At 44.8% G+C, this 25,994-nt stretch overlaps 8 protein-coding genes across 8 annotated transcripts; 5 read left to right on the top strand and 3 right to left on the bottom strand.

Moving 5' to 3' along the window:
* Window positions 1–99: 99 nt before the first annotated feature.
* Window positions 100–1,678, bottom strand: I203_106748 (uncharacterized protein; the record flags this gene model as incomplete). The annotated part of the gene is made up of 6 exons (XM_019151070.1): window positions 100–370; window positions 474–561; window positions 694–864; window positions 938–1,076; window positions 1,132–1,271; window positions 1,372–1,678. 6 exons carry the CDS (start codon window positions 1,676–1,678, stop codon window positions 100–102), a joined length of 1,116 nt encoding a protein of 371 aa, XP_018999638.1.
* A 641-nt stretch (window positions 1,679–2,319) lies between these two features.
* Window positions 2,320–2,974, top strand: I203_106749 (uncharacterized protein; the record flags this gene model as incomplete). The annotated part of the gene is made up of 3 exons (XM_019151071.1): window positions 2,320–2,472; window positions 2,567–2,724; window positions 2,863–2,974. The coding sequence occupies 3 exons, from the start codon at window positions 2,320–2,322 to the stop codon at window positions 2,972–2,974; spliced, it is 423 nt and encodes a 140-aa protein (XP_018999639.1).
* A 526-nt stretch (window positions 2,975–3,500) lies between these two features.
* I203_106750 (uncharacterized protein) lies at window positions 3,501–4,164 on the top strand (the record flags this gene model as incomplete). Its single annotated transcript, XM_019151072.1, has 3 exons — window positions 3,501–3,653; window positions 3,771–3,928; window positions 4,044–4,164. The coding sequence occupies 3 exons, from the start codon at window positions 3,501–3,503 to the stop codon at window positions 4,162–4,164; spliced, it is 432 nt and encodes a 143-aa protein (XP_018999640.1).
* A 308-nt stretch (window positions 4,165–4,472) lies between these two features.
* Window positions 4,473–7,307, top strand: I203_106751 (uncharacterized protein; the record flags this gene model as incomplete). Its single annotated transcript, XM_065518046.1, has 17 exons — window positions 4,473–4,603; window positions 4,670–4,742; window positions 4,806–4,854; window positions 4,931–5,035; window positions 5,107–5,152; window positions 5,211–5,253; window positions 5,327–5,386; window positions 5,484–5,628; window positions 5,715–5,833; window positions 5,914–6,105; window positions 6,179–6,269; window positions 6,330–6,346; window positions 6,414–6,504; window positions 6,588–6,662; window positions 6,732–6,814; window positions 6,875–6,969; window positions 7,028–7,307. The coding sequence occupies 17 exons, from the start codon at window positions 4,473–4,475 to the stop codon at window positions 7,305–7,307; spliced, it is 1,695 nt and encodes a 564-aa protein (XP_065373350.1).
* A 354-nt stretch (window positions 7,308–7,661) lies between these two features.
* On the top strand, window positions 7,662–8,800 carry I203_106752 (uncharacterized protein; the record flags this gene model as incomplete). Its single annotated transcript, XM_019151074.1, has 5 exons — window positions 7,662–7,805; window positions 7,862–7,888; window positions 7,952–8,010; window positions 8,125–8,581; window positions 8,723–8,800. The coding sequence occupies 5 exons, from the start codon at window positions 7,662–7,664 to the stop codon at window positions 8,798–8,800; spliced, it is 765 nt and encodes a 254-aa protein (XP_018999642.1).
* Window positions 8,801–9,272: 472 nt separating this feature from the next.
* I203_106753 (uncharacterized protein) lies at window positions 9,273–10,851 on the bottom strand (the record flags this gene model as incomplete). Its single annotated transcript, XM_019151075.1, has 4 exons — window positions 9,273–9,443; window positions 9,613–9,902; window positions 9,984–10,392; window positions 10,465–10,851. 4 exons carry the CDS (start codon window positions 10,849–10,851, stop codon window positions 9,273–9,275), a joined length of 1,257 nt encoding a protein of 418 aa, XP_018999643.1.
* A 730-nt stretch (window positions 10,852–11,581) lies between these two features.
* I203_106754 (uncharacterized protein) lies at window positions 11,582–18,269 on the top strand (the record flags this gene model as incomplete). The annotated part of the gene is made up of 7 exons (XM_065518047.1): window positions 11,582–12,574; window positions 12,673–16,396; window positions 16,488–16,772; window positions 16,841–16,973; window positions 17,045–17,165; window positions 17,235–17,913; window positions 17,968–18,269. 7 exons carry the CDS (start codon window positions 11,582–11,584, stop codon window positions 18,267–18,269), a joined length of 6,237 nt encoding a protein of 2,078 aa, XP_065373351.1.
* Window positions 18,270–18,559: 290 nt separating this feature from the next.
* I203_106755 (uncharacterized protein) lies at window positions 18,560–25,767 on the bottom strand (the record flags this gene model as incomplete). Its single annotated transcript, XM_019151077.1, has 20 exons — window positions 18,560–18,994; window positions 19,073–19,190; window positions 19,274–19,381; window positions 19,459–19,506; window positions 19,568–19,744; window positions 19,810–19,831; window positions 19,909–20,054; window positions 20,120–20,334; window positions 20,410–20,574; window positions 20,634–20,797; window positions 20,863–20,977; window positions 21,053–21,352; window positions 21,408–21,490; window positions 21,557–21,683; window positions 21,753–22,037; window positions 22,149–22,454; window positions 22,527–22,590; window positions 22,653–22,954; window positions 23,070–23,906; window positions 23,959–25,767. The coding sequence occupies 20 exons, from the start codon at window positions 25,765–25,767 to the stop codon at window positions 18,560–18,562; spliced, it is 5,826 nt and encodes a 1,941-aa protein (XP_018999645.1).
* Window positions 25,768–25,994: the final 227 nt, after the last annotated feature.

Raw genomic sequence — 25,994 nt, forward strand, 5'->3', positions numbered from 1 at the left:
CAATCTTTCCAATGAATGAATGAATGGATGGATGAATGAATTCATGGTTATGTATGTTATGCTACAAGCCATTTACATGAAACACAATCCGTCGTAAACTTATAAAACTTTTTCTCGCCCACTCTCCCTCTCCTTTACACCCAATCCCTTCCCTTTCAACTCAAATACCCCTTCCTGCTCATTGTCATTTTCGTGTGTCCCAGTAGATTTCCTCGTACTGAATTTCCTATCAATTTCCTTTTCTGCCTTTTGGATATCTACACCTAGATCGTCTACACTTCCCATACCGTAGAATCCTACTTGACCCGGCTGGAGAGGCTGGATGATACCAACTGAAAAGAGGTGTTGTCTCTTTTCAAGATCGAATGCCCTATATCACACAATCCGTATCAGTCACTGATCCAACGTAGTAAAGACGCGAGCGAGGGATAAGAATAATAGGCAGAAGTAAAGTATATGTCAGTAAGACTCACCACATCGCTGCACCTACTCTATTGGAGATGGAAAAGAATAACCCTATGATAGGTATACTTTCGATCAAAGAGGCTGCAAAACCGAAAGCTATCGTACCAGATAAGATGGATCAGCTCCATATTCTGTATAATCACCTTACATCCTAAAACTGTTGGTTGAACAGCTTCGGGCAGTCCATCTTGGGTGAGAGGAGGGATCACACAAGATGGGCTTACTCACCTCTATAAGCCCATTTCCTCTCTTCTACCCATCTCCAAATATCGTCATTGTTCATTCCTTTCGTATCGAAATAAGGTTGATGGAGGTATTCTCCCGTGGTTATGGATCGAAGGAAGGATTTGACGAGTGGAGCGAGTAGTGGTAAAGACGGTGAGAGGGGTAAGAACAAGTCTATATAAGAGTACAAACATGATTCGTCAGCCGAGACCTCTCAGAAAAGGAACGATGTGATGACACTACTGACATTTTCGCAAGACTAATTGAGTAGGCCACCATAATATCCAATCTATATATTGTGTGTTTGATCTGATCCTTCTACCATTCTTATCCACTTGACCTGAGCCGGGTAAAGCAGGCGGCTGAGCCCATTCTTCTATATACCCCTTTTGGTAACGTCTTGCTTAGCATATGCTTTGGTGTTCAGGATGAAGGACTTACCTGAGACCAAAACTCATGTGGTTTACCTCTCGAAGAGACAGTTAGAGAATACGCTCTTGATCTGGCTATCTTCAGGTTTTTGTATATGAAATAACGTAGGATAGAGCTGATTTGAGGTAAGAGGATGAATAAGTGGGTATCTACCAAAAACACAAGACACAACATACAATATCCGATGTCGGTCAGTCAGTCAGATAACAAAACGCTAGTTGAATATATGAGAAGTATGGTTAAACTTACATAAAACGATATCAATAGGTATACTAAATTTCCCAATACCGACATTCACCACCCCATGCGCACTTTCCTTTTCTAGAGCTTTGTGGGATTTGAATATATTCCATCCTTGACCTATCAAGAAATGACGGACGAACCAATCCATCAATTTCCAAGTTCCCGCTGCGTATATACCACCTACGACCAAACCCCTCACGGAAGCATGTTTGATCTTGTCCAAGACGGGCTGGCGGATGAATGGGTCAGTGATGAGTCGGTAGAGCCCTACGAGGGTGTAGAGGGGGGGAAGGTGTAGTAATTCGGATGGCATCTTACACCTCTGTAGTATTCGTTAGGTGACGTGCGAGTTTATTTGGCGTGTACTGTGCTCGATGATATGTTGAATGTCGAATGTCAGACACGAGAAGAAGAACACAAGCAAGTAAGTAATATTGGGAGAGGTGAAGGACAGATTGGATGACGTCAAAGTGGCAGACTCATGTGGGTCCCACGTGTGCATACAAACACACTGAACCAGCGAGTGGTCCATGACCCATCATACCTCTGGCAGCTAGCTATCATATGGCTATGACTCAGGTTGGACTTACAGGATGATGAGATGCAATTGAGCAGGCATAGTCCTCGCCACAAATTCACACAGTACCTTATGGTCAGTAGCTCGGGCTTTGACTGTACACTGTACCCTATACCGTACCGTACTGAACGGAATGTCCGTGTCATAAACCTTGCTTAGACAATCAAATGAATCCCGGATCGTCAATCAGCCTTCTATAGATCAGACTGAATTATGTTATTCGGCGAACTGGGTGTAGGTTTACGATACATATGGTCTGTGGGCTTCAGAGAAGCAGATATTGATAGGGAGGAGAAAGGTATAAATGGGCTCACTCTGTCAAAGGGAAATCATCTTCGCATACTTTAAACATAATTACCAATGAACGATAATTCACAATGCCGATCACTCGCGAATACGTTCACGAGATATTCGAGCATGCCAAGAATAATGAGCAAGCTGAAATGTTCAGATATGTCCGTGACGATGTGAGATCAATGGCTGTCAACCCTGAGATCAAATCTTCTTTCGCCTCTGGTGGCTATACCAATGTGAGTGATTCCTTCTTCGTAGAACACAGACAGAACCCCTCGAGAAAAAAACTCTAATGACTTTCTCTCATGTGGGTGGGTATGCCGCTAGTAGAAACTTGATTATCAAAAAGCTTTATCCCCATTCGGAAGCATGTTCACCTCCCCGCTTGACATTAGCATCAACAGGATTTTGGTAGATGGGAATACAGCTGTGGTAGAATTAAGGAGTGAAGCTCCTGGTAAGAGGACCGAGGAACGATACGTCAATTAGTAAGTCCAGTCAATCTGGTCCATTGCAATTGAAATGCTTTGGTCTTCTTCGTGATCTGCTGAATACTCCAATGCGTATAGTGATAATGTGGAAAGAATGTGTCGCTGACAATTACTCATTCCATACCTCCGATGTAGTGTCTGTATGATTCTCGAGTTTGACGATCATGAGGAACCAAAAGTCAAGAAGTTCCATGAATACCTTGATTCCGCTCATTTACAAGCTTTCTATGAGAAGAACAAAGATTGAATTGATCAATGAGGATCATGAATATCGTGTAGGAACGATTCTGTAGTTGGCGTATAAATTCACTGTATGCACGTAAGGGTGACTGTACACTGGTTCGCCAAAAGAAGGGGATACTGTATCAAATGATTATGATTAATCAGCCAGCACTAGCACTCGCTGTGATGGGAGTGATTACTAATCTTATCACAAAAACTGTGCCTGAAATTGGTACTACGAGTAGAGGGATCCTACCTCTTCACACGATTTCGCTGGAGAATCGAGCTGCGCTGTGTCTGTTGAGTTGAGCCGTATGGGTGAGACCGAAAGTATCTGACGCATCGTCATGGTATCTTTTCTTGTTGTTTTGTGATCCACATCCGTGTAGGCAAAGTATAAATACTAGGTCGGTATATACCCAACACTGGACGACCGGATAAGTCGACAACCAATAAGACAGTATCCGCACTTTACCGGTCCCCTTTCTATCGATCTATACACTTGAAATTTGAAAGACCATTTGACGAGCAAGTCACATCAAACACACACCATGCCAGTCAAAGAATCATATGTCCAAGAACTCATTCAACTTCAGCTCAATGGCGATTGGCCAACGTTGATGACCTACATACGAGACGACGTAGAATGGATGGTGATTAATCCTTTGGTCAAGTCTACTCCTCTTTCTGGATTGTTTCACGGAGTGAGTTGAACGAACCGAATCTTCCACTTACAGGCCAGACCGAGTCGAAACGATAACATGCGGTCTGTACAATATTGGTGGTAGCAGACCGTTGCGTTGACTCATGGTATGATGTAGAAAGAAGAATATGCAAAGACGTTAACACCTCTCTTTTCAACATTTGAAGATCGAATAAAATTCAACTTGGAAAGATTAACGGTAGTCAATGATTTAGCAACAGTTGAGATGAAGGGTCAAGCTGTAGGGGCGAAAGATAAGAAGGAATTTGTTGGATTGTGAGTACTACGAATACAGTATATTACATACACATACACGCACACACTTCAAATTTACCCAATTGATCGTGCAGAAATTACGATTTTGAACTGATGCATGGTAAAAACAAATTAGCTGGTTGTTCATATATGAACTTGAAGAAGAAGCACATGACGGCGAAAAACCAAAGATTAAAGGTATCAAGGAATATTTGGATTCAGCTTTGATCAAGGAATTCATCGAGAATAATCTTTAGAGCGTCGGACGTCGTTGCACAGAGGCATGCTCAGATGATATGATATATCTCACTTAGTAGTTTCTGGAGCAGTCGTGATAGACTGTATCATCGTATGCATCCATAGTCATAATCCAATACGAGTAGTGGTCTTACGTAGCAGATAACCACGTGAGAGATCACAGCTTCCGACGGATGACTGCGAGTGAAAGTCTTCCAAAACAACCGGACAACCGGACACATCATATGGGTACGAGCATAGGTTCCTTCTGTTCTGCTTGCCCTATCTCGTCTGGTCAACAGACATACAGTGAATATATCTAGCCAGGATGGTCTCATCGAAGACACAAGCGGCCGCGAGAAAGAAACAAGATGAGAGGGAGAGATTGGTGAAAGAGATGGAGGATGAGTTGGGTTTATCAAGTGAACATCCGGAGGATCAACTGTATTTGTATACAAGGTATATCGTCGACCTCGTCTCTCCTATGTCGTGCTCATATGCTAAAGTCTGAATATATGATCCTAGTCCAGAGACGATCGTAGCCAATTTGAAGAGTAGGAAAGATGGATGGACGGCTGAAAGAGTTATGATTGCTTTTGTACGTTGCCATCATCGCCATTCTCCCTCGTGTATCGCAGTCTCGGCTAACAAGGGAAGATAGATCAGATCAGCTTGTGCAGCTCATAGAAAGACAAACTGTCTGACTGAGAGTAAGCACCTTCTGCCAGATAGATCAAGACCTGATAAGTCAAATACGAGGTTCATCATGCTAATCGGCTTGCATAGTCTTATTTAAAGAAGCGTCAGATAATGCTAGAAGCATGGACAAAGAATACGCAGCTACGGGTATAGCGGAAGGTGTATTCTGGGGATTACCATCAAGCTTCAAGGGTGATTATACCATAACACACCCCTTCGTCCTGCTGTCAAGTACCGCTTGCTGATTCGTAGCTGCGCGGTAGATACGTATAATATTTTTGGGGTCGATTCATCACTTGGATGTTCCCCGTAGGTCAACCGCTTTCACCCATTCTGCGTTAGATCAAGACTGAACGGAGATCATTAGGCACTGCTTTGTGCCGACTGAGAAGCAGGAAGAGGAAGCTACTGTAAGTACGCTATAAACACCCATACCTCATCCAGCCGGGAGGTTGCACAGTGCTGATGCCCTATCGCATCTAGTTGGTCAAGCTCTTCAGGATAGGAGGTGGAATCACATTTTGCAAGACAAATGTTCCCCAAGTGAGTCCAATCTCCATTCATCCCTCTACCATTCTTTTGCAACACAATACAAACTTGCAGAATCATGCCTTGCTGATGTTCACCGGCACTGGTGCAGACTCTGCTCGCTTTCGAATGTCGCAATCCCATTTTCGGCACATCCACTAACCCTTATTCCTCCGAGAGGACATGTGGGGGCAGTTCAGGTGGTGAAGCTGCTTTGATAGCTTTACGAGGTTCACCAATGGGATGGGGATCTGACAGTAAGTGTGGTTCTCTCTCCTCTTTTCTGGCAACGTCAGCCTCACGTCCGCATATTGAAGCTGAGAGTCCCTTTCACGACACATAGTCGGTGGATCACTTCGTATACCTGCTCATTACAGTGGGATATGCGGCTTGAAACCTGTTCGAGGGAGATGGCCAGTGCTGGGTCAGAGGAATAGCGTACAGGGATTTGAAGGTATCAAGGTGAGCATGACCTCATCTCTGGGCAGCTTATCAGTACGGAACAGAACGAAATTGCTTATGGACTGTTTTGCATGATGTAGGGAATGGTAGGACCTATGGGCAGGACGGTCGACGATCTCATCTTCGCCTCTCGTAGTATTCTAGACTTGACTCATTCACAAGTTGCAGATCTTTGCTTCAGGGGTGAAATGTTGATTCCACTCCCGTGGAAAGAGGTTGATTTGCCTAGACAGTTGAAAGTCGGATACTGGACACAGGATCATCTGATCAAGGTACGTTCATCCCGCCTTCAGCTAGCCAAGACGAGTCAGGCTTTTTGTGTGGAAGCTGATGGGGCCTGCACAGACCAGTCCAGCTTGTGTAAGAGCCGTAGATGAGTGTGTGAAGAAGTTGAAGGATGCGGGTCATCAGGTTGTAGAATTTCAGCCTCCTGATAGTAAGTTGATGAACGTGTCCATCTGCCTAGAGATCAAAGCTTATGCGAGAAAACATATAGTCGCCGAAGCATTGAAAGTAAGTCCTACAATACGCACTTCAATGTCTTAGGCAATCAACGGGGCAGACTAACAATGCTTCGTAGATCTTTGCCGGTCTGACGTCGGCAGAAGGGTACAAGTCCTTACTGGGTAACATTGGTTCAGACCCTATGGAAAGCTCAATGAAATTGGCAAGTCGCGCACTTACACCGGACTCGATCTGAAACCGAATTCGGCTGACAGTCAACATAGGTTACACTTGGATCCAAACTCCCAAGGTGGCTGGCTACTCGGGTTACTCTGCTGGATTGTGAACAATTTACTCAAAGATCACTTGTTCGCATCTATCTTCGGTAAGTGAAAAAATCTGACCTCTGAAAAGGTACAACACATCCGCTCATGCATGACACATGCCGAAATAGCTACTTCCCGGCCAAAGAGCGTACATGAATTTTGGCAATTCACAGCTAGGAGGGATGTTTATGCTAATGCATTTCGGAAGCTGGTACGTGATGTTGTGACGACTCTACCTACACTGCAGATCTCACCAAGGTGATTATGCTAGGTTTGGGAAGATGAAAAGTTCGATATGCTATTATGTCCTGTCCAAGCTGTTCCCGCTTTAGAACATGGAACGACTAAGCTTCTTTCGCCTTTATCGTGAGTACCCCTTTAGCCTAGGAAGATAAATCAAGCATGAACTGACTGCAAGGTATAGAGTCGCTACTATCCTATTCAACGTAGTCGATTCGACAGTCGGTGTTTTACCGGTTACCCATGTCGATCAGAACCTCGACTGCCATTCGCCAGACTACCTAGCAGATAGTGAAGGATCCTGGATACTTGAGAAAAGAGTATATGGACCCGGAGGAGCATACGATGCGGATAAGATGCATGGGCTACCTGTTGGTGTGCAGGTGGTAGGTAGAGAGTGGCAGGAGGAGAAGGTCCTGGAGATGATGAAGATTTTAGAGGATTTGGTAGGATACAAGAAATAGATGGATTTGGGTCCTTTGTGCAATAGAAAGACCCAATGGGGCATACGGTGCATTGGTGAGGACATCGAGTCGTTACATACGAGTATCTCTGCGTGTTTGAGTATGGTATATGGTATCATTGTGGATGAGATGCACTGTAGCGGGATTGCATGTATCACGTGATGTAGTATTGCGAATGAGGTGTTATGACGTTTTCGGTCGGAATGAGGATGGAGGTGAAAGGATTGTACTCGTATGACCATACGGTGATATCCCGAATGTTCAATGCTATTCAACAAAGAGAGCATCACTCTGTAGGATAGGAATATCACCATAGCTACACCCCGAGAACAGATCACATTATAGATCATCAAGATGCGATCCCTGTTTACATTCCCTTTCCTAGCTGGTCTGGCGGTCTCTTATCCTTTCCATGAACAACAGCCGTTTAGTCTCAAAGAACAGCCAGGGGACAAAGTGAACGTCTCGTTATATGTCATGTCTAGATGTCCAGATGCTGTGAGTATACTGTTATGAATCAGCGATGTCTCACAGCTGATGATGCGATATGAAAGCGTCTGTGTGAGAATGTATTACAAGGTGTAAGTGTCTCCCTCGGCTGGTGTTCAATGCGTGAGATGTTTACTGATAGCTGGGTGGTATAGGTGATTCAGAAAGAAGGTATACTGGATAAGATCAATTTGGAAGTAGGATATATCGGAACGTGAGTTTTGTTCTTTCCCTGCTCACCATCTCTTTCATCTTGACCGTTACGGTAACTTCAAACCTTCACGGTATTCATCGAACATGGATATTGACATAACTGTTCTTCATCTAGACCCAATACAACCGCACCGTTAGGAGTGACATGCAAACACGGTCTCATCGAATGTATAGGTGATGCCCAACAACTATGTCTATACGAATATCTACCAATCGATAAAGCGTATGCTGTGGTACAGTGTCAGAATTATCCTTCGGATTTCCCTAAGTCCATTGGATATGAGGAATCGATCAGGAAATGCACCAAGACTGTTGGAGTAGATTGGGATCAGTCTGGTGTAGGTAAATGTATCGAAAGGAAGAAAGCGACCAAGTCTAAAGAAGATGAGGATGATGTGGAAGTAGAGTTGAATAAGTTGGGTAAACAAGCTAGAAAGCTTTTAATTGAGAATATCAAAGAGACATATGATAGGAATATAAGTACGAGCTGTACGATCGATATTGCCTCTACTGTCAGGTCGGAGGGAAAGAGGAGATGTGTGGTTGATAATGGAATCTGGAGAGGATGCGATGTGAGTAAACGTATTCATATCGTCAATCCTGAAGATCACATATGGACATTCATAATTCATAATTTATTGGTATCTGGGGTATTGGTGACTGTTTGTATTTCACTCCTCGATGCTGACTTTGGTTCGAATTTCTTGACATAGGACGGCCATACTGCTCAGGATTTCATCAGAGTCATCGAAGAAGAGTATAAGAATTTGCAGTCTAAGAAAGATGAATAGAGATGGGTTCAAATCTCATTCGATCCCGATGTCGAAATAATCGATTGTTCAAAACTTCTTGTCCCTGGTAATCAATTTATTATCTGCTTGCTTTATGAATATAGAATATATGTGTATATCGGAAGAGTGTATCTCCTGATTTGTAGCACACCATGTAAATGTATAGGACCATAGAGTAGCTCACTCACGGTCTTACCTCAGATTGTACTCTGGATTGCTCGCTCAGCGCTGCTATCGTCTTATCAAGACTTATCCAACCCAATTGACGATACTGTATTCGCATTACATGAGTCATACCGATTGATAATCAAGACACTATAGTTCATGTCATCCAGTCCACATAAAGAATACATCGCATCTATATGATATATATATATATATGTATATATGTATCTGAATTTCTAAGTCACCATATTTACAATACCCAGGTGATTTGTATTATCCTATCAAAATATCCCTTTGGAAAAAAACCCTACCAAGTCAAAAATCCTTTCCCACCGTTAATCTCCCTCTGAACACCCACTGCATTCCTTAGCAATCCAGGGACGATCTTGCCTTGTAAGATTGTATCTTCTACTACTCTAGGTATCTCTTGTGGCGTAACTCTTCCGTAGGAAATGTAAGCTCCCGAGGGGAATAAGATCTGTGGTGGGAAAATGTGGTCAGCTTGAGTTTCTGATCATAATTGAATAAGTGACATGAACGTATGAGATGTTAAGGTTGAATATAATGTAGGGAGTATTGAACAGCGATATGTTATGGTAATTTGTGAACGACTAAAGCATATCCTACTTCCATTTTCGAAAACTTACAATCATCACCCCAGCATACCTATGTCCACCCAGATGATTGATATTGAATATCCCCACTTGACCTCCTTCACCTCCTTGAGCACCTTCGATACCCTCTATCCTCTTACCCACTTCCTCTTCCCGCTCTTGGTCTGTCCCCTCGATCTCTTCTAAAGGAGGTCCATCAAGGTGTGAAAGGGAAGATCCATCCTCGTCAATGTCTATATCGTACTTTGATAGTACGGTATGTAAGGCTGAACGGAGGAGGGGAGCGGCAATATGACATCGTTTATCTCGGCGCTTGTGGGAGCCTGAAAACCCCATGATATCAACATAAGGCAATGTAGGCACGAGATGTTCACGGATCATATTGACGGTTTTCAAACACTCACAAAGCAGAACAACCGCTCGATAAGGTAGAACCCAACTCCTCCTTCTAGCCAATTCATCATCCTCATCAACACCCTTCTTCCCTGCTCTACCCAATTCACCCGATAATTGATTCTCGTATAATGCCTTTGCGCCATTGAGGGAATTATCAATCTCATGAACGACCTTCCAGTCTGGGAATACCAGTACGGATTGATCGGATGGATCGTCAGATTGCGAGATCAACGATGATGAATATAATGATGGTGGAGTCGATATGGGGTGGGACAACGGTTGGGAAGGTGCTGGAAAGGCAGAAGGGGATATGTACGATAAGGCGTTATTGGTCGATTTGTCGGTAGGAGGAGAAGGTATCGAGGGGGCAGATGAGATAGCTTTGTCCAATTGATGAGCAAGTGAACCTTTTTCGTCCTGATCATCCAGTCGGCCAACATCAGTACCATCCTCTCCTTTTCTATGAACAAGAGTGATCTATCGACCCACCACATGATCCCTCTCCCAGTCGCTCTTACCCGTGCTTATAACGACCACCCTGCCTTTCCCACCTTTCGATGAACCTTGCAACTCAGTTTCCCAATCCATATCAAACCCTTTAGGCAATTCTCCTAGATCACCGTATTTCTCCAAAACATACTCTTCATAAGATTTACCATCATATATCACTTCTGCTATACTCCCCGCTCCTGCTCCGTTGCCGTCTGAACTTGCGCAGGGGTGTGGACATGATACGCAATCAGACTCTGATACGGGTACTTGATCTTTTTCCAATTCTTTCGATATAGCGACGTAGGAGTCTGCTCGTCTTGGTGCGGTGTGAGAGGATGGAAGGGGTTCAGAGGAAGATAAGAAGGATGTAAGTTTGCCTAGCATCTTTGCAATTTTCTATCGGATAGGTTGCAGTATGAATGATCTATAAGTGAAAGTAAACTGTGAAATCCAAGTGAGGTGGTGCGGCTATTTTCTTTGGCATCTGCATCTCCCCTTTTTATTTTTGGCTATCTGATAAAAATGGGTGGTTGTTTATTGGTTTGCCTGGGTGTGAGTAAGCTCGTCATCCCTTCGGCACAATCCGATTGTATGTATCATTTTGGCGCAGCTCATTCCCGACGCTCTGAAGTCCGAGCAGAGAAAGAAAGAGCTCCCTTAATTCCGCCGCCGCCGGTGATTCGAGTCCTGTGCACAAGGGCACATCAGTGCATCTATAGATTCATTTGATGCTCTCTCAAATCTGTCAGACACATATAGCCATGACATCGTTTGGATGTATATCTACACTAATCATGAGACCCCATTTGAAAGGATCATATACCGCCCGCATTACGTACTGGCTTCAACACTAAACACATCCACATCCTTTATGGCCAACAACCTGTAAAGGGTTATCCAGAACCAGCTGTAGAAAGGAGGATATTGCGAAAAGCCATCGGAGTCGAGTACGACTTTCGCTGTGATGGTGAGCATGGCCGAGGTGGTCCCAGTCGTACAGTATTTGCACAAAGAATTCCTGCCATCAGCCAAAAAGTAAAATCCTCAAAATTGCATATAATCCGACTCTCACATCGATTATCTAATTATCCGTGCATTCTGATATCCTTAAAACATGTTTGCTCCTCCAGGTGTTGACTCCTCTTCCTCAGGCGAAGAAACCACTCCACCTCCTTCGCCAATCCCTCAACGGGTCAAACCCAAATTCTCATTCCGATCTTTATTCTCACCCACCTCAGGCGTTGGTAGCAGCACCCATCATTCTCGTACTCTCAGGAAGGGAAAGGTTAAACCACCTACTAATGAAGAGGTCAAACATTCTACTCCTGTAGAAGCTGCCGAAGCTGATCCGAAATTACCTACTGACGAAAACGATTTACTCACACCTAAAAAGAGAGTACGGATCTATGCAGGAGAATTGCAGAGTGGTGAGAGAGCTAGAGGATTGACTAATAATCTGGGTGAAGGAGTTAGAGATTCTCTGACTCCTCCTGCTATCAAGAATCAAGAGACACTTTTGGATACCGACAATAATAGGAATGATAATAATGCTACAGGGATATCACAAGAGGTGTATATGATGTTGAAGAGATTTACAGATGAACAAAAAGAGCTCGAACATGCTGAAAGAGGACAACAATTGAAAGTACAGGTACAGCCACCTACCAGAACGTCTTCTATGCCTGTCTCGAACGATACACCTGTGGACACCCCTCTGCGAAAAGGCAAAGCCCAAGCCAAAGCTATACCCAAGCCCAAGCCAATTATAACCGATACCTCCCCTGAGGACGGTGCACAGCTCTCACCATCCCCCACTCGGATCCATGGTGCTATTCGAGGTGGAGATGCAGATCAGTCCAAACCTACTGATATACTCTTACGTTTGAAATCTAGTGCTTCGTCTTTATCAAAGAAAAGATCTCTCAAATCGCTCCGATCCATCAAACTGAACAAGAAGTCACTCTCATCTCATGAAGTTCCTCCCGTACCGCCCATTCCCAAGGACCAGGGCAATGATGCAGAGACGGTGATGATTTCCAGAACACCTATAGCTGATAAATATGCTCGCCCACAGAATCTCTTGGCTCACCAACCCCTGACAGAACAGGTATGCATTTTCCTTGTCTTCCCCTTTTATATATTCACCAGATGGGAAGAACTTGTAGCTCAGCTGATACGCCATCCCATTTCTACGGTATACTATAGCCTCAAACAGCTCCTCCAGCTATCAGCGAGCATACCGAAACCAATCCTCCTCGCGATATCGGTACCGCCGAGGAGTACTTTCGAAGCTTCCCGGATAATATGCATTTACCTTATTGTCCTCATTGTCATTCACCTCGTACCGCACCTCCTATGCCTGACTACCCATCGACACCACCGAATATCGTCCAGAATCGAGGATGGTGTCAGCCACCGGGATGGGCTATACACCCATATCATCCGGTCTCACGTCCATCAAGCTCCCCGCTCAACTACCCTCATACATTTGTAAGGCAAGAACATGCAATCAGTGATCATTACCCACCAGAGATGAATCTTTCTGCTGAAGAGAATCGCCAGACCAGAGAACCTCCTTCTTCACAGGATGTCAAGAATCTTGCAGAAAGTGGAAGGATAGCCGCAGAGCCATTGTTGAGATCGGGCCCAATGAGAGAAGTGAGGAAATACGAAGGTGAGAGATATGATTCCGTACAAGGTGAGATTGGTAGATCATCACATCTGAAGAACGGTGGGGATATTGAGCGTGATGCTACTCAAACAATGGGGAAACCTGGTCGTGATGGGAGAAAAGACCTTGACGAAGAAGGACGATTGATAAAAAACTCTCAAGACGGAGATAAGGTCAAGGATCGCGACAGTTGCCCTCAGGAGATAACCAAGCTGAAACCCTCTGATGTAAGCGTAAAGCCACGGTCAGCTGAAGGGCAGAACCGTCCACAAGATCAAGGGCTCGGTCAGAAAGACAAGCTAGAACGTATTGTCAGGCAGTATAAAGCCGAATACTCCGATGCTGTCAAACACTACAAGACATCGGGATTGCATCAAAATGAGAAGGAGCAAGCTAAAGAGAAGGTGAAGAGGGCAGAAGTGAGGCTGAAAGAAGCTACTCAAGCTTTCAGAGAACAGGTTTCGACTCACAAGGATGAGGAGAAGGAGTTAAAAGGTCATCTTGTCGAGGCTGAACAAGGTAGAGAAAAGCTTGCTGCCAAGAAAGAAGCTATGGAAAATGCAAAGGAAACCTCCAAGGACGGAGAACCACTGGTGCGAAAGCACAATTTTACAAAAAATGGTACAAATGCAACAGCTTTACCAGAGAATGAAGATTCAGGTTTGACTGCTGACCAGCAGAAGATGAATGGACACCTAGAGGATTTGCAGAAGATGGTAGAAAAGAGCCAAGTGCGGTACAAGCAAGCTGTGAAGATCTATAAATCCGAAAGATTGAGTGAGGAGGAAGGAAAAGCGGCTAAAGAGGGGATGAAGAAGGCTGACATGAGATTGAAAGAACATATGCAAGCGCTTCAAGAAGCGAGGATTGAGCTGGACGGCAAACGACATGCCCGGGAAGTAGAGGTGGAGGGAGAAGGAGGAGAAGGTGAGGGTGATCATCCGTTGATTAACTTTAAGCACCAAGACAAGTCAGATGAACAGGATCTAAAGAGAGTGAGTGAGGATGTTGAGGTTGAAGATCACCAGATGAGGAAATCACCTGCAGGGGACGACGTAACGGGTAGATCGATGAGGGCGTCTGAACGTGGCGGCGACCGTGAGAAGGAAGAGCTGGAACTGTTGGTGAAGAAATATCAAGCTAGACATAATGCAGCTTTGAAAGCATACAAGGTTGATGACCTTACGGACAATCAGAAACAAGATGCTAAGAAAGAAGTTGTCAGACCGCAGGGAAAGCTGAAAGAAGCTATGCAAGCTTTGAATGCATTTCAAAATTCACCGCAAAAGTCGGATGGACAAGACGCAAACCATGCCAAGGGTGAAGATAGTGCCCGTAAGGCTGAAGATGGATCAACGGGGCCTGATAGTGCTGCCAAGATGAAAGATATCAAGAACGTATCCCAACAAGGACAGCAGATTACTAGAATACCTGATCAAGATAATAACAAGAAGAGGAGAGATCTGGAAGGGCTTGTCCAGAAATATCGAATCCGCCACAAAGAGCTTATCAAAGCTTATAAGGCTGAAGGTCTTCCTGAAGAGAAGAAAAAACGGATCAGAGAGGATATCAAGACGACCGAAGGCGAGCTGAAAGAATCGATACAAGCTCTAGAAGCTCATAAGACAAACGAAAAGACGGGTGCCCCGAAGACAGACAACAGCAAGGGTGGTACAAACCCAGAGCCATCCAAAGTAGAGGAATCAAGACCAGGGTACGCCGCAGAAAGGGACATTGAAGGTAAGATCAGAGAGCTAGAGAAGTCTATCATGAAGGATCAGATAGATTATAAACAAGCTATGAAGTCGTATAGACAAGAGGGGTTATCTGATGATGAAAAGACAGAAATCAAGGACAGACTAAAGAGCATTGAAAGTAGAATCAAGGAAAGTACGAGAATTTTAGAGAGGCTGAAACAGACCAATGGAATAACCAAGAAGAATAACAAGATCATTGGGCAAGATACCAAAACCGAGATTTCAGACTCGGAAGAATCGCTTAAACCCAAACTCGAAACGTCAAGCAAAACATCAGCTGCTGAATCATCATCGTCCAACAAGTCTAAAATCGTTCCCAGCGATGACAAGGTCAAGAGGTTAGAAGAGATGGTCAAACAATACCAAATCCGGCACAAAGAGGCTGTCAGAAAAGTTAAATCTGAGGGGTTGACCGGCGATCAGAGGGAGCAAGCAAAAGTCAGCGTCAAGAGGATGGAGGTCAAGTTAAAGGAGAGTCTCCAAGCTCTGCAGAACATCAAAGCGGAAACCGAAGCCGATTCCTCCCAGCAAAGGAAAGATCAGATAGATGGTGTCAAAGAGAAGAAACAGGATCAAATGGCAGTCAAAGGATATGCGGGTATGCAGTCTGAAGAGCCAAGCAAGGCTGAGGCACCGAACCCGCACAAGCCGAGGACAAACAGTGCAACATCTCCAATCGAAAGGAATTCTGATGTGCAGAAGCTAGAGAAACAGTTGAAAGAGCTCAAGAGCTCATATGCCGAAGCTATCAAATTGTACAAGAGCGAACAACTGAGCGAGGGTGATAAGAGGAAAGCTAAGGAGAAGGTGATGTATCTGGAGCAAAAGATCAAACAAAGTCAGAAGGGGCTCTACAAAATCGCGAAAAATGGCAGTGCGTCCTTCCAAGAGTCGGAGAAAGGGCTTGAAGGGGCGGAGACAGTCCAGAAGCAGATCAAGGCTACAGAAAACTGGGATGAAGCTTTGAAAGAGTATGTGACTACGCCCGATATGACTCAGGGGCAGAGGGAGGAAGCGAGGATGAAAGTGAAGACCGCCAGAGGGGAGTATGATGATGCTCAACGAGAGCTTCAAATGGCACACGAGGTAACAGGCTCGAATGAGCCTGAGCTACCTGAGAAAGGGCTTAATGCTCAAGAAAGGAAAGGTGAGACTTCTGAACATTTGCGAACGAGAGACGTTGCACAGACACAAAATCTGAAGAATATTCCCACTGCCATTGCAAGGTCACCTGCTTCGATGACATCCAAGCCCAAAGAGCTAGATGAAGAAGTGAGTCGAGAGAAACCAGTTGAACATCTGGAAAAAGAAGGTGCAACATCTGAGGGGAATCATCAGGCATGGGCACCTCTAAGACTACCATCAAAAAGATTGTCAGTACCGCCTACGCCTTCGAAGTCACCAACGAGAGGAGCTGTTAGAGAGATTCAACCAGGTCCGAATGTGGCAGGGGACATCACTTGGTCAAAGACGTTGATCTCATCACTGGCCAACTGTATCGGTGAGTCCCCTCGTTTGATATATTATCGATATGTTAGAAATGTGTTGGTAATTCACCAGATAGCTGACGTATTTGGTGATTGCTATTTCAGATCTGGCCAACCGAATCCTCGTATCACTGAATGACTCGCCGTCCCCTAATCCAATTACCGAGATCGTCCAGCATCTTATTATTGGCCTGATGATGCAGAAAGATGTACTTTTATCACTGAAAGAGGTCGTAGGTGAGGAGAGCGCAGGGATGATAGATGAATTTGGAGAGCACGTGGCGATTATCAAGTGGTATGTGGAAGACCTGATGATCAAAAGGAAAGAAGGGACATTAGAAGAGAATGGCGTTATGAGAGCTGAAAAAGTTGTTGAAAAAGGTTCACAGGGTATGTCATACTAAGTGATCATATCCAGATAAAAGAGCTGATGGCCATTCCCTTGATGGCTTGCTAAGTGCTGGAAAATGTAACGGTTCAAAGTATCGTCAATCACCTAGTGGCTTTTACTGAGTACTTAACGCCGGGAATGATTGACACACTGAAGGAAATAGCGAGTGAATGGAAGAGAGAAGGACTTGGGATGAAAGTGTAAGTTCACCTGGACATTGTGGTCTTCTCTGTAATCCAGGGAAATGAGGCTAAACTGTAGATGTATGAAGGATAATACACACAGCTCTTGCCATACGAAAAGAACTAGCCGTCATCCAGAGATCCAAGGAACATCCAAAACAGATAGAAGAGAAGAAGAAAACTGAGGGTATGATAGAAACTTTGGACAAGGTAGGTTTTAAGGTATTTTTGGAACACCCAACAAGAGGCGATGCTGATCGTGCACTACGTGCTATCAAGGTGTTGGCACTATTTTCTTCCGATCACTCAGACACAGTGCTAGTAGCCGAAGCAGAAGTCAAGAGAAAACGCTCAAATTTGTCCGCCCTAACTGAGCAGCAAAGCGGAATGACGTCCTTCGGTTCCATGCTGAGAAAGGAGGTCAAGAAGGACAAAGGGAAGAAGAGGGAAGACTATATTGACGTCAAAGCTGAAATCAGACCAGGACCAGCAGACACCATAGAAAATTCGATACGATCGGAAGATAAACCTTTCACTTCTATTGAACCCACCTCATCTTCCTATGAGCTATTTCCAATCTCATCAAATAGTTCGCCGATGCCTCGATCACATACTCCCATAGAGGAACCACCAAGTTCCCTTTCCCATCTGATGAGTAAGATCTCAAATAAATTGCATCATTCTAAATCCCTTCGTCCCAATGATGGAAAAGAGAAAGAGAAAGAGAAAGACAGGAAATCTAGACCTAGACCAATTATCGCTCCTTCACCTCATAAACCGCTGAAAGACAATGGAGTTCTCAAATTACCTCAAACCACGCAGACGTTCCTGACTGGGAGATCGAGCTGGAAGCGTCGCGCTAGACCCCAAAAGATATCTAGTGCTAGTTTAGCTTCCACTTCATCAAGTTTCTCGGCTACTGTCCCTTATACGGCCCCTTTACCCTCACGACACGACCGTCAATGATCATCTTCAGGCGATACGACGGCACCTTCCACATCATATACACCAGAGAGCGAATCGAGTCCAGCGGGGTCTAGTCCGTCAAGATATTCCCAGACGTCAGTCGATAGTGGGAGTACGTCAACAGTAAAGTCAGATCGATTGGCTGGAGAGTTACTCGCTCAAGCTGATAGTGGACCGCAAGCTGTCAAACATGATTGGAGGAATGATCTGAATTCTTCGAGTAGTGGTAGAGGGAGGGTTGAAGCTGATGATAGTCAAGTGAAGAGAGCAGAAGATGTGTTGTATAATAAGGTTTTACCTGTTGCAGATACTTCGAGAGGGGGTAGAAGAAGAGGCGATTATATCTAGCAGAAATGATCAAATAATGTATACCCAAGCGCAACTGTATTCCTTGTATCATGACCTGCGATAGATACGCTACACAACTTATTTGCTGTGTACAGTGGTTCACCGAGTCCAATCGTATCCTGGATGTGCATATATCAATACTACCTGAATATATCAACATCCTAAGTATATACATACAAACCCATCAAAAGTGTTCGTAGATCTACTAGATTACTAATTCATATTGTACAACAATTATATTATCCAACCCAGAAAATCCCAAAAGCCAAACAACTGTGAATCTACTGTACCTATCTATTCTGATCATAGTAATCATTACCATATCCTACTTGGTTACTACTGTTCGCACTATATCCACTAGTGGTATTACTATTCCCACTTTCTCTCCTTACGAATCCAGCTCCACCTGCTCCGCCTGCTCCCGTAGCGTGGTTATTGCTATATCCACTCGTGGAATAACTATTACCACTTTCCCTTCTTTCGTATCCTCCATATCCACTTTGACCTTGACCTTGCGGGGGATTGCCATATCCATATCCCGGATTAGGATTATTATAAGTATTCTGCGGGTATCCATTCCCGTTGGGCCCGTTGGCCCCGTTGGGATATCCATATCCACTATCCCTGTATCCATTACTGCGGTTGTACATTGCAGCTTGGTTATACGGAGTGTTGTTGGCGTAATCTGCAGAGGAGGTAGTCATGATTGATGGAGGACGAGCTTGCTAACCACGCCGGAGCCAAAGCAGAATTAGCATGAATCATGAGTGGGCAAACCATCGGAAAGGGGATACTGCACCTACCCTGATCTGAGGTGTTGCATGGCTGGTCAACGGTGGAGGAGGCAGATAGTTGGAATCGTGAGTATTAAAGGGATTCATCAGAGGGTTGTTGAGTAGTAATGTGGGGCTGAGCTCGAACCTGAAGACACGTATACTATCAGCGAATTCCGGGGTGAATATACCTTACCGCTTTTTCAGAATAGAAAATATCGTGATACTCACACATGCTGTCCCACACCTTGCAACCCCCTTCCTAAAGGTCTCATATCCTGCGCTCTTTGACAGATGTGGATCTGAGGCTCCTGTATCTTTGTCTCTTCGCCGTATCCGCTGTCACCAGAACTGTTATGTCAGCTCCCAATCTTTACTCTGAGCTTCTTCAGGCTGAGAGACTATGCCGAACTTACTTCTTGCCAGGATTATCGATAGGTTGATGTTTATGACCTCCAGATCCACTATACAGCGCAGTGATCAGCGCCATTCATGACCATAATTCATGAATAAGCAGCTACTCACTCCCAAGTCAATCTCAAGTCACTTCCCGTATAGATCTGAAGCAATTTCGCTGTATCTATATGTCTAATTTCGATGAAGGGCGCTGAGATCAATAAGAGATAGGGCGGATGGAAGGCGATACTATCAGGCCTTCCCTCCCACTCGATGGCTCTGCAATCTCGATTGGGTTCACCGTGTCTGAACAAAAGGCAGTGAGATCAGTCGAAGCTATCTCACCATTGAAACGTGTCATTAACACTTACCGATCAACGTAGATACCAAATGCTAAACGTTCAAAACCAACGGAATCAGCTGTCATACATGCAAGAACAAGTTCATCAGGTTGCTTCGTTTTCACTCACAATCGTAACAAAGTAAAAATTCGGTTTCCGTTGATCTGAACATTCCCATAGGTTTCGCCGCCAAACACTTTTTTTCTAGATCGCCTAAAGAAGGTTTCTCCCTCGTTTTGGCAGGATCGAACATCGGTATACTACCTCCTTTCAAACTGATAACGAACACCTACGTCAGTCTCACGAACATCAATGATTGGAGATGGGAAGAGTTACTAACTCGACAAGATCCATAATTTCAAAACCTTTAGAACACACAATGACCAATTTCTGCTTTAAGAAATGTAGACCGAACACTTCGGCAGGGAGGTAGAAAGACTTATAAGGTCTGAACCAATCTGAACCTTTACCCAGGAACCCGAATGGTCTTCGTTGTCTTGGATCGTCCGCTGATCGATTTAACACAGGTTCGAGGATCTTGAATAATGAATTGGTCTAATTTCGCAACGGGTGTCGCATCGTATCGTATCAGCTACAATATTTCAAAGATGATAAAGACCTGTGACTTACAGTTTCCCTCTTCATCGTTATTACCAAAGTCCTGCCATCCAATTTACCTACAGTGAAGTAAGTAATCTCTTCTCTGGGCATCGTGATTCTCTCGGGTGCAGTCTTGAATTGATTTCGGTGATTGCCGGTCGGTACGAGAGCCTCCAGATGGTACGCAAAGAGAACCTGCAGGTGGATAGGTCAGCTTCGTGTTGTTATATCTCACCTTATCACCTTGGGCTTACTTTTTCAGATAAGACAAGGAACATCCCAAACTCCTCCAAAACAGCGACATTCGTCACAGCTTTAATATGCAGAACCTTCCTGAGCGAAGGTGCATCACCTCGAACTCCAATCCATACTCCATCTTGACATCCGATAGCCACCAATTTACGTTGATCAGACGTAGCTACAACGAAGATTAGCATCGATCGATCCGTACTCACATATCCATGGCATAAGGAGGATACTCACTGAATGGACAACTGCAAGTGACTCTGCCTGTATACTTATCTTCCTTATCCTTCGGTACTGCGTAGTTGGGTGCCATGTAGAACGTGTTTGTACTCAAGGGTATCATCTCGAACACCTGATGCCAACGTAATGATCCATCAGTCTTTCTGACTCGACTTGTGATATCATGGATGAGAGAAGGGGTGCTCACCTTGCCAGCATCATTGACTTCCATTCTCAGTACTTTAGCATGTTGTAATTTCTCCTTCCACTCATCTCTAGCTGCAAGTGAATCCGCCCAAAGGGTGTAGGAACCACCTAGTTGTCCCTGACCGATGAAAGAGATACTGAAAGGGTATACCGTTCTATTATCCCTATCATTCGAGGTGGTGACTGCATCTTCAGTGTTGGCATCGGAATTACCACCACCTACACCGAATAGTCGACCAGTATTTCTCTGCCTGGGTGCATCAGAGAAATTACCAAGAGACAACAATTCAAGTGGGATTGGCTGTAGCACAAATGATCAGCTCAGTTGACTGGAGGGACGAAGATAAACAGCTCACCCTTCGGTTGATGATGTACCGTACTTGTCGATGATGATCTTTCCTGGATGACCTCGATGCTCTTTCCGGTTTAGTAAGTACGACTGATTCACGAAAGGCGTGAGCTTATATCAGGAGGAGTGATGACAGTGGCGACTGGTGGTACTTACGATAATGATCGAATAGCAGTACAATAAGCTCGGTCCAACTACCACCAATAGAACCTTCAGGTTGTCTGAACACTCTTCCCTTGTGTATGAGTTCTCGCATAGGGTTAGCCAAATCCAGATCTTTGACCTGAGAGCGACAGAGACCATAATCAGCAATCGGTTACGGATCCGACACAGATGATTCAGTGGGACTCACCATCCTAGGCCAAAATCTACTTCCATCAAGGGTATGTTGGAATCCCCACAATTCCACTTTACTTTCATTTACCGCTACACCTTTCTGAGTGGCTTTACCTAGATCGGTGATCACCTCCATCACCTGCGGTATCTGTTCTATATCAGGATGATCGGGTGGTCCAACCTCTTTTAGGGATTTCAGTATATCCGCCAAGAGCAAGTTGTATCGAAGTAATCGCGGTATGGGTCGATTGATAAAATGGTATACATCTTGTCTGTTTGCTGAAGGATCTTTCAGGCAGGTCTGGAAGCAGCAGCAGCATATCAGCAGGTGCGCTCACCTTCGCGCTGACGTATATTCCTATCTTCCCAATGAAGTACTGAAAAACAGATATGATACGAGGATTTGACTTACATGTAAAAACGAGGCAAATTTCGGATTTCTCGCCTCTTCCTCCTGTACCTTCGCCTTCGCAATCGGATAATGAGTGACATATTCCATATATGCCTCCTGCCAGTTCAGCGCAGCGTCGAAGATCAGATCCGAGATCATCCCGAAATGAGGATGTTGTTCTAATTGTCTAAATTGCAAGTTTTCCAGTAACTTTGAGTGGACTTCCAAAAGTGATCGATAGTTGTGGAAAGCTTCGTCGAGGAATACGTCCAGTCGATTGCGATCTATAACCGCTGGGTCCGCCAGTCGAAGTCCATTGACGAATAGCTAAGAAAGCAGTATCAGACATTTGACCATGACCAAATATCGTTCACAGGTATCGTGAAGACGGAAGCTTACAGTTTCAATAGTTTCCAGATCCGCTACATATTCCATTTCACCCTGTATGAGCTCCCAAATTTGCCTAACAACGGATATCAGTTCCCTTTCACATTCACAGGATAAATCCAGATCTAGTCCACTCACATCTGTCTCTTTTGCTCTTTCTTCTCAATACCCGCTCTTTGTTCTTCCGGAACCAGGTCGAACCATTGTAATTTACCTGCCGGTCCTCTGCCTTTACTGGCGTGGAACAACTTCAACTGCGATAGACTAGATAAATTTTGAATCGACTGCAAAGCCTGATACAAGAATTCTCTATCCGGATCATCTTGTCCCGTAGCATTGAGGATACCTTCTATAACAGCTGGATATCTTTGTAATTGAGTTGAAGGTCGAGTGATAAGGTATTTTATATCTCTCCTACGATCATTCTCGCGTACAATTCGCTGACACAACAACACAAATACAAATAGAGAATCAGTAAATGTCCCTGTGCTGCCCCAGAGTGATACTTCGAAATGAACTATAATCAAACTGGATTGCAAATTCAACTGAACTCACCTCAACGAATAGTCTGAAATCCGGATTCTCATCCATCTCCTTTGTTAGAGCCAATTCAGCCTGGGGTAACTTGCCTGTATATTCAGGATATATATTCCTAAATTCCGTTGCTGCCTGTAAGAACAGATCGCCCACGAAGAAAATGATCGGTTGTTCCCTCATCCTGATTGTAAACTCTTCAATCAACCTCCTACAGGCTTCTCTGAGTTCCATCGCGTTATTGAATACTTCATGTATGAATTGTTCTCTCCTGTATTCATCTTTGATGATTGACGGGTTGGAATCCCTTATACCTTCTATGAATAACGTTTCCATCGCATTCAGATCCGTCTCATAGGCTATTTCAGATTGGTACGCTTGACGGATGATAGATTGTCGAGCAATTTGTTCAGAAGACAAATCATGTAATAAGATCGGATCGACATCTTCCCTCCAATCTCCAAGAACACCATGTCGTCCACCATTTATACTTGACGAAGGAGTAGGTAAAGCTGTAGTATCAATTTTCTCCAGGAAAGTATTCGGATTGGTCTTGTATGGACATCTAGGGGCATAACAACGATTATCACCTGTACAGCTCGGTGAATAACATCGAGTCGCCATTGACATCAATCCCTTGGGCAATTCGGTCGTCAGGGCATCTCCACCTGATCCCATACCTTCCATCTCGCCCATGAACCTGAATACGTCGTCAGAGGAATCGCGTAAAGGTTTGATATCCCAATCTACTTCTACAAACCATAGTTGATTTTGAAGAGATAGGGCAGTGGCATGAGCGAATCTTCGATCGGTTGGTGATGCGCGGGTATGAGCAGGAAGGAGATTTTGTATCGTTGTCTATGCATCCTTATCAGCCCAGCAAAATGTATCGCCCAAGAATGGTGCTTACCACTATATCCTTCCCCGTAAAACTTCCCACCCAAGCAATACCAGCTTTGATATGTCTACCTCTTTCTACCTTATCTCTCAATTGCAAAGCCATCTCACTGATAAAAGCAGGTTGGAAGAACCTAATTTCATTGACATCCATCTCTTCTTCTTCCTCTTCGTCCCATCCTTCCTCATCTTCCTCATCATACAGATCACTCGGTCCTCCATCCTCGTCAAATGGGCCTCGGTGACTCTGATGAATCTGTAATTTCCTTTCAACCCAATTAGCAGGCTGTTGAGTCTGTTCCTGCCATGAGGGAGATAGTTCAAACGATCTTCGGGTGTTTCTGGAAGATATCGATGCGGGGTGAAGCGATGAATGTACAGAAGATTGTCTTTGGGGTGTATCATTATTGGTTGATGTAGACCCCAAAGCAGATATAGATTGAGCATCGGCATCATTGGCTGTTATACTATAATCTGTCGTTTCGCTCCTCGTTGACCCTTCTCGATGTATCCCATCACCAGCCGGTACAGTATCATTACTACTCCACGTCCCTTCTTCATCTGCCGGCGCAGCTGAACTACTTCCCACGCGATTTTGTTGAACAGATCCTCCTCCAAGTATTCCACCCTGTCTTTCAAATCTCTTATCATCTCCTTTGGGTGTTGTTGGAAAAGCTTCACCTCCTGGTCCGATCGTAGCTCCGCTGGCTGCTCTATTCCTATTACCCTTCCCTTCCTCGAGATAGGGTAAACTAGGAGGTCCACCAAACCAGTCATTCTGAGTTGGCGTCCCTCGTCCACTCGACCCTTCCACTAACACTGGAGGAGGTGCTAATCCATCTATTGAACCTCTCCCAGATCCACCATGTTCATCTACCGTGCTTAGATCTCCAAACCTTTCAAGGATCGGTAACCAAGAATCTTCACCGCTGTATGAGCTAGTCGGACGAGTATCTATACTGGACGCTTGAGTGGACTGAGACGGGTTCCTGGACACACTAGCGAATGAAGTGTAGTTCGATGAAGAATTAACTGTTGAGTGAGATTGTGAGGATGACCGAGATGGACCAGGCGAAGAGGTGAATTGATCACGATGACCAGATGATGACGATTTATATCTATCCTCTGGAGTGGTGTTCACTTTACCTGTACTTGACTGATGGCGAGATATGGGCGGAGTGGATTGAGTGGCTTGACGAGGCGGTGGTGGAAGAGGTGGAGAAGATACGTATGAGGTGGAAGAGTACGGTTGAGTAGGTCTGGGTGGTGGAGGCGGAGGGGTACGTTCAGCTTCGGCAGCAAAGGAAGGTGAAGATACAGTTCTATTCCTCTGTGAATTCGGTCCGCTACCAGGAACGGATGGCAGAGCTCTTGCACCACCTGGCCTTGGAGGAGGTAAGGGAGAAGAGCTGGATCCCTGCTGGGAAGGGGGTGTGGGAAGAGCTCTTCGACCTACTGAGCCCGATGCCGACGGAGGGGTCCGGTAGCTTGGGTAGGGATTAGGAGGCAATGCTGGGACGGGCGGCTGGACGGGCAAAGGTCTTCTCCCCATTGATCCGGAGTTAGAATTTGAGGGGGTTACAGAACGAGGTTGATCGGTATATCCAAATTCACTCAGACCACCGCTTGGCAGACGGGGTAAGCCAGGTGTCAAAGATCCATATTTGCTGTATTCCTCTGCATGGTCAATCTGGGATGTATGAGGCATTGAAGCACCTGGTGGTACAGGGGGTGATACAAGGCCATGTCTCCTGCTGGGTGTGGTAGGCGACGGAGGAGCTCGTGAGGCTGAGTAGGAAGGTGTGGAGGGCAGTTGCGACATGTTGATTTCTGATTGACTGTCAATAAGGAGAGTGTCTGGATAAAGAGTGATATGATATGTGGCGGTCGACCGACTTTGTCTTGCGAATCAGATAGTTTCCTAAAATCGCATGTATGATAGCGGAGAAGTATGCCGGAGTATTAAGAGATATGCGTTGATGGTTGATGATGGTTGCCGAGAGTGAGTGAGTGAGTGATGGTGATTCCACTTGCGTCAGGTTTCAGCGA

Source organism: Kwoniella mangroviensis (genome assembly GCF_000507465.2).
Source record: "Kwoniella mangroviensis CBS 8507 chromosome 1 map unlocalized Ctg02, whole genome shotgun sequence".
Classification (NCBI taxonomy): domain Eukaryota; kingdom Fungi; phylum Basidiomycota; class Tremellomycetes; order Tremellales; family Cryptococcaceae; genus Kwoniella; species Kwoniella mangrovensis.